At 38.6% G+C, this 11,269-nt stretch overlaps 1 protein-coding gene across 4 annotated transcripts in view; it reads left to right on the top strand.

The window, feature by feature from the left end:
• The first annotated feature begins 370 nt into the window (after positions 1 to 370).
• The window catches only part of Kat7 (lysine acetyltransferase 7), a 29,819-nt gene continuing 18,920 nt past the window's right edge, over positions 371 to 11,269 (top strand). For all 4 annotated transcript variants that reach the window (XM_046420468.2, XM_046420467.2, XM_046420466.2 and 1 more), the window contains exons 1-4: positions 371 to 553; positions 3,255 to 3,402; positions 6,347 to 6,523; positions 7,655 to 7,894. In XM_046420468.2, the coding sequence (XP_046276424.1) occupies positions 539 to 553; positions 3,255 to 3,402; positions 6,347 to 6,523; positions 7,655 to 7,894 (580 nt within the window). In that variant the 5' untranslated portion in view covers positions 371 to 538. The remainder of the gene's footprint in view (positions 554 to 3,254; positions 3,403 to 6,346; positions 6,524 to 7,654; positions 7,895 to 11,269) is intronic.

The raw sequence follows: 11,269 nt of genomic DNA, 5'->3' as shown, positions 1-11,269 counted from the left end.
TTAGGCAGTTAGGCAACGAATGGGTTAAACTTCGACAACCTGATGGATTCTGGGGATTTCCTTTTTCGAGTCCAGAAATTAAAACGACCGGGAAGAGAAATTTTGCCCAAGGTAAAGATGAAAACTGTTAACTTCAAATGTCAGGCTTCTGCCCCAAAGAAGAATGGCTGCCCACGACCACGAAGGGTGCCACTTCCCTAACTAAAAATGGCTGGCCGAAAGGTCCACTACCGGTACTACTTCCAGCCCAAATCCAAAATGGCGATCACTAGCCTCACCAAAAGAAGAGAACCTCCCAGCACCCTCTCTGGCTCATAACGTCAGGTGACGCGAGCTCCAGCCGGAAGTGAAGGAAAAAGCGCTTCAGCCCGCCGCGCCTGCGCAGAAAGCTCTAGACGCTGAGAGGCAGGAGGCACTTGGGATCGTCCGCTGGATTGGGACTGCTACAGAGGCCGCCACGGAGCCCGCCGGAGCCACCGTTCCTGCTGCTGCTGCCGCCGCTGCCCGAATCGGAACCGTCGGGCCGCAGCCGCCGGCAATGCCACGAAGGAAGGTGAGAAACGGGAGAGGGATGGCGGGTTTTTAAGGACAGTCGATGAAGCAACGTGACGCAGTTGGCCACGCCTTGAAGTGGTCGGGTTCCAACTTCCCGCTCCCCCAAACCTAGCTCAGCCACCCTCTCTTCAGTCGGTACCCAACAGAAAAATGTGGGCCCGACCCTGGCCTCGGCCTATGCTTGCAACTATTCCCGCCCTCTACTTGCCCGGATCGGAGGCGTTCTTATTGTTAATTGGTCTCTGAAACGTCTCGGAGCACATTGATTGGCTGGTGACGCCGCCTATTTGGGCCCAACGGTCACCTCCCCGCGTGCGGGGGCGGTGTCTGGGCCAGGCCCCAGCGTTCTGCCACTGGTTGTGGTGAACGATCCCTCCTCTCTCGATTGGACAAGCTTGGCAGTCTGTCCCGTGGGGGCGCGGTTTAGTAGGGCCTGGATTGGGTGACCCGAGTCCCCGCCCTTCCGGGTGTGGAAGCTGGTAGTTGCGGAGGCGTGGTTTGTTGTGAGGTTCTCCTTCCCAGGTGGGGGGCACAACAAAGCCAAGGACCGAGGTGGTGGAAAACCAGCGCCCACTCCCGAGGGATCCCTTTCAGGCCTGTAGCGTCTAAGCTGTCATCTTCCTGTATTTGCTTAGTTTGTCACAAATGCTGTTCGTAGGTTAATAAAAACTTGGCTGTAATTGGAATGGTCTTATGAGATCACACAGGAACACCCGCTTCTCTTTTTTCAACTGAGCACACAGAAGCTTACTGGAATGTCTCAAAGCTACTCATCAGGCATTAGCAGAGCCACAACTACAAAACAAATGTAGTGCAGTTCAACAGATTTTCATTGACTGGTTGCTGGGGAGTGAAAAATTCAATAAGACTTAATCCCTGGCTTAAAGATATAAATCTGATGGGTAAAACAGACATACAAGTAACCATAGAAAGATGTAGTAAGTTATTTACTTGGGAATATAAACACAGTGTTAAGAGAAGGGAAATGAGGAGCAATTAAGTCTGCTCTGGAGTTAGTTGGAAAGTAAATTGGTGAAAACCAAAAAGAAGAGTTGAGTTCTATCTACGGTCAAGCCAGGAGGAGCAAGTCAGAGGTCAGGGATTCACATATCTGGGTCATTGAACTAGGTGACCTTTAAGATTTCCTTTCATCCTAGTGATTTTCTGTGACCCTTTCTGAGGCCTTTGTTGATATCTGGGCAGGCTACCCATGAAATATTTGGAAAGCTGGGTGGGTGGTATTCTGCTCATTTCTGGAGAAAATCTTTTCCCACAGAGGCTTACCACGTTAGATATTTACACATTTAATGTCTCCTAAAATGACCTAAGTTGGTAGATGGTATTTATGCAGGAATACTGTCAGTACTTTGGAATAAGTCCACAGTCTTTCTGCAATGCCCAAATGCAATGAGTTCTCTAAAATGCATTTTTTTTTTTTTTTTTTTTTTTTTTAGTAACTAGTTTGGCAAATCTGTCCTAAACTATCCTGAGGCTACTTATGGTTTTTGTGTGTATACCCTTTTTGTGTGTATACCCTTTTACTGTTTATATATATTTGCTGTAGGAATGCTAATGTGTTTGATTATGTTTTTTTTTTTTTCAAGGTATATGTGAAGTATTTCTTTTCTAAATGTGTGAGAAATTATGAATTCCAAATACTTGGCCTCAAGGGGCTTATTCTTTGAATAGAGCATTAGGATTTGGGGTACATTTCAATGGTAAGAGTGAGTGCTTAGCATGCTTGAAGCTCTGGTTTAATTCCCAGCACCAAAGGAAAAAAAAAAGAAATAAACAAACAAACAAAAAAAAAAAACCCAACCCAAACACTGGGACTTATAGTTTGAAGCTAGATGGAACTTTTGGCAAATATTCTTCTCTTTCTGGCTTAGTAAAATGGATAGGGATAATGCACAATTGATAAATGTAATCTTTATGCCTAATTACTCTTTAGGAGGCTAACTGACAAATAATTCTTAACTGAAATGTGATTTTATTTTTTAAACCCTGGTTCTGAATATCTTTGAATTTTCAGTACAAGGATATCTTTTTCAGCACTTTTGTCAGTCACGTAGAGAAACTTCAGTGACACATGGCATAAGATAGAAGAAGTTTTATCTCTTTCTGCTTAAGTTCTATTGGGATCAGAGTTATAGGCTATGATATTTTGAAATGATGTATGGCTTTTTAAAAATGCGATACTAAGGGGCTGGGGTTGTGGCTCAACGGTAGAGTGCTCACCTAGCACTGTGAGCCCCTGGGTTCAATCCTCAGCACCACATAAAACAATAAATAAATAAACAAAATTACCTGAAAGTTAAGTGGAACATAGCAGCAACATTTTTCACACTACTACGGTTTGTTTGTTTTGGTGTGGTTATGTCAGCCAGACCATTATGAGTGGGTACTTTTATTTTCAGTTTGTGATACTCATCACCAAATGGACTTGGTTCAGAATTAGTGATAATACAAGAATTCTTTCTTTACTTATTCAGCAAAGGTATCTTATTTGTAAGTTGCTCCATTTAAATGTCCTAAACAGAGGGAAGCTGGCTCTGGGGCAGGGAGGAGAAATACTTGTGGAGTCCTTTCTTGGTCTGAACTTTGTATTTCCAGCATCGTGGTTCATTTTATTTCCAGTACTTATACAAACCCACAGAGTAAATGCTTCTGTGCTAATGTCTGGATCTATGGTATTACAGAGGAATGCAGGCAGTAGTTCAGATGGAACCGAAGATTCCGATTTTTCTACAGATCTCGAGCACACAGACAGTTCAGAGAGTGATGGCACATCCCGCCGATCTGCCCGAGTCACCCGCTCCTCAGCCAGGCTAAGCCAGAGTTCTCAAGGTAAAAATCTTTGTTCTTCCTGACCACTTTTCACAGTGGACTCACTGGTTATCATATTATTGTGCTAGTTAATGTGGAAACTAGACTCATGGCTTATAGATGACAGAATCTGGTAAAATGTAAGACAAATACAGAAGTATTAGGCCTTTAAAAATGCTTCTGTTGGGGGCTGGGGATGTGGCTCAAGCGGTAGCGCGCTCACCTGGCATGCGTGCGGCCCGGGTTCGATCCTCAGCACCACATACAAAGATGTTGTGTCCGCCGAAAAACTAAAAAATAAATATTAAAATTCTCTTAAAAAAATTAAAAAAATAAAAAATAAAAATGCTTCTGTTGGGACTGGGGTTGTGGCTCAGCGGTAGAGTGCTTGCCTAGCATGTGCAAGGCCCTGGGTTCGATCCTCAGCACCACCTAAAAATAAATAAAATAAAGGTATTGTGTCCAACTACAACTAAAAAATGCTTCTGTTGGGCTTAGTACCCAAAGCAGGTATCACGGATGTAATATGTTTGCTTTGAGTCTTTTTTTTTTTTTTTAAAAGACTATGGCATTAGCATCAATTAAGTGGGAATGTTGTCTCTTCACTCTGTTAGAAGAGCTTAGGGGCTTAAAAGAGTCTCTTGAAGTTGTTATTGTATGAGGTCCAGTGCTTCTAAAAGCATGTTTAATTCTGGAATGTAGTTAGATACACATTTGATGGATATAACTAGTTGTACCCAAATATTGTTTAAATACTCAGAATATTGCTTTGGTAGTAAAAAAAAACAAGAATCTCAAAGTTGGAAGATAGTTTGAAGATTCTCTAGTGTATTTACCCATCTGGGCTTAGGTTTGGAGGATATGCCTGACCCCTCATGATTCTGCTCAGAGATTGCCTAAAAATGAAAGCAAGTTATAGTTAATACAGAAAGCTGCTGATCAATCTGCCTTGAGTACTTGACTAGTGTTGATTTGATTGCTGCTACATGAGCATGTGACAAAATGAGAAAAAAAACATGTTTTTTAAGTAAAAAGGTAGGAATATTCTCTCAAGAACTGTTCCCACTATTGTTAATTTAAGGTTTCAACTGAAATATGATTATTTTCTCTTGATTTCTCCACTTTTTTCCCCCCCTGAGGTACTGGGAATTGAATCTAGGATGCCCTCCCATTCAACTATATACCAGTCCTTTTATTTTTTTGAGGCAGGGTCTTGCTAAGTTGCCCTAGACTGGCCTTGAATTTTAAATTCTCCTGCCTCAGCTGAGATTATAGGTGTGCTTTACTGGCCCTGAAATTCCTCAATCTTTTTTTTTTTTTTTTTTTTGGTGGTGCTGGGGGTTGAACCCAGGGCCTTGTGCTTGTAAGGCAAGCTTTTTTTTTTTTTTTTTTTTTAACAACAGCGGGGCTTTTGATAAATGGTTCTTATAATTTAGGCACTCTGTTATATACTGGGCTATATCCCAGTATACTGGGATACTGTAATAGAAGAATCACAGTTCCTGCCCTCAAGGGGCTTAGTTTATTGTGAGATATAGATAGCTAAAATATAATGGTAATAATATAATGTGGACAGGGCTGTGAGAAAGGTGTGTTTTTTTTGTTTTTTTTTTTTAAATTATTTTTAGTTGTAAATGGACAGAATGCTTGTATTTGTTTAGGCTCTGGGTTCAATCCCCAGCACCAAAAGATGGCACAACTCCTGGGAGCATCATTCACATTGTACTATATGTGAGCCCATTCTCTTTAAAGTGAAATGTAGACTACCTTGTGAGCAGAGGAGTCACATCCTCAGTGCATTTTTGTGTTGTATTTAGAGACAGGGTCTCTCTGAGTTGCTCAGGACCTCTCTTAAGTTGCTGAGACTAACTTTGAATTCGTGATCCTCCTGCCTCAGCCTTCTGAAACACTGGGATTACAGGTTCGTGCCACTGTGCCCAGTTGTCCTTGAGGAATCTTTACAATTTATACATTATTCTAGGATTTATTTTGTTGTTTAGAATATGATTTAATTTCAGCTTTGAATTTCTTTTATTTCCCATAAGTATCATCAGGTTAGAGATGTAAAAGGGCTGCTGAGTGCTTCAGAATAGGTTTTGCCATCCAAAAGAACTTAAGAAGCTATTTTTCTTTGTGTCTTGTCTTTCGGGTCTAATATGATTTTGCATAAGAGTCTGAGAGTAACTGGGTGTGGTGGGGCACATGCCTGTGATTCCATTGACTCAAGAGGCTGAGGCAGGAGGACCACAAGTTCAAGGTCAGCCTCAGCAACTTGGTGAGGCCCTGTCTCAAAATAAAAAAAATTAAAAGCATTGTGAACTGTGGGTAGCTCAGTGGGTTTAGTCCCCTGTACAAAAAAAAAAAAAAAGTATGGGTAATTAGAAATTAGAAAGAAAAACAAGCCCCACCTATTGAAGAGAAAATATACTTGGTAATAGAATGGTACTATAACAAACAGTAGTATAGGATACTATAATATATAATAATATTATAATTAGTAGTAGAATATCTGTTTTATGGTAGGTTAGAGTATGGAAGGAAAGAGGATGAGACCAATATATGTAGAGCACTTTCTTCATACCAGGCACTACATTAAGTGCTCTCTATGCATTTTTTCACTTACTCCTTACCACAAGCTATGAGGAATGTGTTACCAGTATTTTCTTTTTTTATAGGTCAATAAACAGGTTTGGAGGGATTAGCTTGACCAAAATGCCATAGCTAGTTGCCATAGTAGAGTGGAATTGAATCAAGTTCAGTCTTGTTTCCAGAACCTAAGCAATTAATATTATACTATGTTGTATATATATATCTGAGCTAAACTGTTTTGCTAATGTTTTTTAGTAAAATGGGTATTTTTAAAGTTTTGTTGAATTTTGTAAAATAGGAAGAAAAGGAAACTACATTTTAATAAATTATATGTTCCCTTCTTTTTTATTTTATGGTCTTTTAAAATTGGGATCAGATTCTAGCCCTGTTCGAAATTTGCAGTCTTTTGGCACTGAGGAGCCGGCCTATTCTACCAGGAGAGTGACCCGTAGTCAGCAGCAACCCACCCCAGTGACTCCAAAAAAGTATCCGCTTCGGCAGACTCGTTCATCTGGCTCAGAAACTGAGCAAGTGGTTGATTTTTCAGATAGAGGTGAGTAGGTATGATGTCACTTGTACATATTACAGAGAATCTGGGCAGTTGGCTTTTAAGGAGGGCTTGGGCATTGTAGATAGATACCTAATACTGAAAAAAATTCAGCCAAATGAACTCTGCTTACTTGATTCCTTTCTTTTATCTTGCTGAGAACAGTTTGGTACCTCAAATCTCCTTGGTCCAGAGTAGCTGGAGTACATATTAGAACCTGTAATAGGAACAAGGGAGTAGGGCCTTCTCAACCATAGATGAAGATGGCCTGACAGATTTTCCTGTAATTATGCTTGCCTGCCAGTCTGTTTATCTCTGAATTTCTGAGTAGTATTGACCTTCATAGGACTTTTGAGGTTATGATTCACCAGCCCAAAGGCCTTAGAACAAGAGGCCTGAGAGTAGAGCTTGGAAGATGGTGAGCTTCTGGTAGCTTACCAACATGGTTGGCTGGTTTGCTTGCACTGTTTTTAAATTTTTAAAAATCTGTTGCCAGTATTTTGAAATATAAAGATTTCATATAATAACCTAGATTACTAGTTCATTAAGAAAATAGGAAGATCTGGGAACACTGAGTAGCCATTTACCCATAGTAATAATTGGCTGGAACTGAATGGTAGCTTTCTCCTTTTGATGGACAGTGATCTCTCTGTGTGATCTTGCCTTTCCCCTGTAAGCATTTGATTTACAATCCTTGATTTTGAGTCTGGAATTTGAAGATTAGATTGCTAGACTGTCTGTAAGCTAACTCAAGAGTTTTAAGTCTTGTCATATTCATACCGCATTATTCAGTATCATCCAGAAAGAGAACCATTTTCATTTTGTGTTTCTTCTAGAAAGAAAGTGTGATGGTTATTTTTAAAAAAATTATTTCCGTGGAGTTTTGATTACCCATGACTGTCAACTTAGGAGAAACATAAGAGAAGTGAAATGTATTAGGTAAAGCCCAAGTTTAATTTTAATCAGAATTTAAAGTTGCACAAAAGGAATTTTGTCAGTATCTTATAGCAAATACATAACTAAGAGTTACTGGTAAAGTCATAGAGACTTTATGAGAAGCCCATAAATTCTTCTGAATAGTAAACTTCTAAATGAATGAATCCCATTCTTAAGTTCTACCAATTACTTTTGCTTTAGAAACTAAAAATGCAGCTGATCATGATGAGTCACCACCTCGAACTCCAACTGGAAATGCACCTTCTTCTGAGTCTGACATAGACATCTCCAGCCCCAACGTGTCTCATGATGAGAGCATTGCCAAGGACATGTCCCTGAAGGACTCTGGCAGCGATCTCTCTCATCGCCCCAAGCGCCGTCGCTTCCATGAAAGCTATAATTTCAATATGAAGTGTCCTACACCAGGCTGTAACTCTCTAGGTTGGTGTGCCCTGGCTTCACTACTTCTTCATTCTTTGGTTTTGTCTTTCTGAGGAATTAGGATCAGCCAGAAATATTTTGTGTTCTGTTGTGATCTAGCTTCTTAGACTTTTCAGTGGTTAGATGTTGAGAGTAACAGTGTGTTGCTCACTTGAGTGAAAGCATTTCTGCTTCTTAGCCTGCTGTCCATAACAGCAGATCTAATGCAAGGAAATTAACTATGATGAACCACTTACTTTATCAAGAACTTTTCCTAGTGAAAAATTCCCTTCTTTTCGCATCAAAAATAAAACAGAGCTGGGTGTGGTGGTATACGCCTATAATCCCAGCGACTCCAGAGGCTGAGGCAGGATGATCACAAGTTCAAAGCTAGCCTTAGCAAAAGTGAGGTGCTAAGCAACTTAGGGAGACCCTGTCTCTAAATAAAATACAAAATAGGGTGGGATGTGGCTCAGTGGTCGAGTGCCCCTGAGTTTAATCCCTGGTACCAAAACAATAAATAAACAAAAAATGATGACCAGCTATCTCCAATTTTCTTATTATATAGCAGATAGTTCACATTGAGGAGGACTGATAGAGCATAAGCTAGTGGAGAATATTGGTTGCATGGCTATGGTTGTTAAGGAAATGAGAAAAACAGATTTCTTACGAATAGGCTGTGAAACTAATAAATACATGTGAGACCCTGGCCTTTTGTGACTTCAGTAGTTTTAAATCTTGTGGCTTGTGTACTTAATAAATATAAACATGATAAAGTATTTCTTTTCACATAAATATCTCATTTTTTCCTAAGACTTAATTCTTATTCAATAACTAGGGATTCTTAGATTCTTAAATGATTTGAAGCCCATTTGTGCTGCTCAGGTGAGCTGAGATACAAATATCATGGGTTAAGCTTTTGTGTAAAGTTGGAACACATCACTTGGGAGATAAGGTGCCTTTCACAACAAATTTTTTGAGACTTCCCAGTGCATATAATAGTTATGTCATAGAATCTATGTATAGCTACCTAGTACAGTAGCATTAAGGTTTAAAAAAATACATACCTTAGTTAAAAAGAGTGCTTGCCTAGTATGTACAAGGCTCTGGGTTTAGGTCCCAGATACGGAAAAAAAAAAAAAATTTTTTTTTTTTTTTTTTTTTTTTTTTAAAAAGAATACTGTATTGTTAAAAGAAAGCTAATGTTCCTATGCATTGTTGAAAAAAAAAAAATGATGCCAGTAGTCTTATTTGATGCAGAGTTGCCACAAGCCAGTATCTGCCAAGCACAATAAAATGAAATAATGCCTGTATCTGAAAGCACGCTTGTTTAGCAGTGATGATACATTTTTATATATGGTGTTTGACCACTGAAGGTAGTCTTTTGGGTGTCCAGGAAATAGTCATAAGTTGCTTAATGTCAGGGATGCATTCTGAGAGAGTATATTTATACAAATGTAGATGGTATAGTTTACTATACTTCCAGTCTATATAGGGTGTGTGTGTTTAAAAAACAGCCAGTTGCTCCTAGGGCACTGATGAACAAAACGAGATTAAATCAAACATAAGTGAAAATGGTGCTGTGGAGAGATGTGATAAACTCAAGATGTGTGAGGCTGTTGCCCATAACATATGGCACACTGTTTTACAGAAAACTTTTTTTCCCTTCAGTATTGGGGATTGAACCCAGGGGCACTAGACCACTGAGCTGTATTCCCAACCCTTTTTATTTTTAATTTGAGACAGAGTCTTGCTGAGTTGCTAAGGGTGGCCTTGAAGGTTTGAACTTGTTATTCTTCCGTCTCAGTCTCTTGAGTAGCTGGTGGTGTTGGCATGCACCACCACATGGAGCTTCAATAAACATTTTTAAGTAAATAGAAGGACTACATTCTTAACATGAAAGCCATATTATAGTAAATTCACAAACCAGTAACAGTTGTTTATTTTATCATTTTCAAGTATTATGTACTCTACATAATTTTATGGGCAATGCTTTTTCTATGACTGGCAATGCAGTAGGTTTATTTGCATCAGCATTATCAGAAACACATGAGTAATGGGTCTTACTACCATGTGACGATAGCTGTGATGTCACTAGGTGATAGGAATTTTTTGGCTCTATTATAATATTATGGGATTACTATGATATATATGGTCCATTGTTGACTGAAAAATTGTTTTGCAGTGTATGACCTAAGTGTCTGGCTCTCCACAATTACATTTTTAATAATACAGTTCCAAGGATCTGGTAGTTTAAATGTCATAGAATACCACTCCCACCATTTTTGAACTATTTTTGCCCTTTGAATGTACTCTCTAGGGCTGGGGCTTGTGGCTCAGTGGTAGTGCACTTGCCTGGCATGTGTGAGGCACTGGGTTCGATTCTCAGCACCACATATAAATAAATAAAATGAAGGTCTATCAATAACTAAAAAAAATTTTTTTAAAAATATACTCTATAACAGTTGTATAGTTTTTAGAATTGTTGCATCTCTTACTGAAAATTAAATAATTTCTTTTTTCCATGAAAGACAGGTGGAGATTTTTGTAGAAATTCAGCTTAGGTAACTTATCTTTTTACTTCATTAGCAATGTTTCAGTTCTTTCACTCTCTGGTGTTTTATAAGCCTCTTATTAAAGAGATGTATAACAAGGAAATAATGTTCAGTTTCTCTGTGTGTTTTCAAAAAAACACATGAAAAATAGAAGAATAAGAGTCACTCTTTTAGATAAAACAAACTTTCCGTGTTACTATTCCCAATGTTTAAGCTCCTAAAGAAGGCATTGTACTGCCAATTTCAAGATTTAATTATAGAAGCTTAAATCTTCAAACAAAACCAGTCATTCCTCCAAGCAGTGGTATACTTAATCCTAATTCAAAATTATCAAAATGTTTATTTATATGTTAGAAAAGGGCATTTTCTTTGTTTTTCAGTTTCTTTTGATTATTGAAGGGAGTTAAATTCAGATTGGATAGCATTGCATTATAGAAAGAATAGTAATACACTTATTCATTTATATGACTTTATTAATTTAACGTGAGTTAAATTCCACCAAAGGAAAGTGTTCTTGTTTCTAATTTTGTGTCTTATTATAAATGTTTGACTTTATGACATTTTGGGATTTAATAATATTTGTATCAGAACAAAAGGAGCTGTAGTTTATATTAAACATAACAAGTATGTTCAAAGATTGACAGATGCATTCTGTAGGAAAAAGTTTATGGTGGGTGTAAGCCATAACCCCAACATCACTTACCTTTGGTGGATTCCATCTGAGTGACATATATTTGATAAAAATATATGTTTTATATTTACCAAGAAAACAGGTTTGTTGTGGAGAATAGTCTCACTTTCTAAGCTTAAATCTTCTTTCTGGAGATAAAGTTTTCCATCC

The sequence above is a fragment of the Marmota monax genome, unplaced genomic scaffold (assembly GCF_021218885.2).
Source record: "Marmota monax isolate L192 unplaced genomic scaffold, Marmota_monax_Labrador192_F-V1.1 WCK01_AAM20220418_F8-fsc00064, whole genome shotgun sequence".
In the NCBI taxonomy this organism is placed as follows: Eukaryota; Metazoa; Chordata; class Mammalia; order Rodentia; family Sciuridae; genus Marmota; species Marmota monax.
Note: the sequence above shows the minus strand (reverse complement) of the source record. Positions and strands in the feature narration are given on the sequence as shown.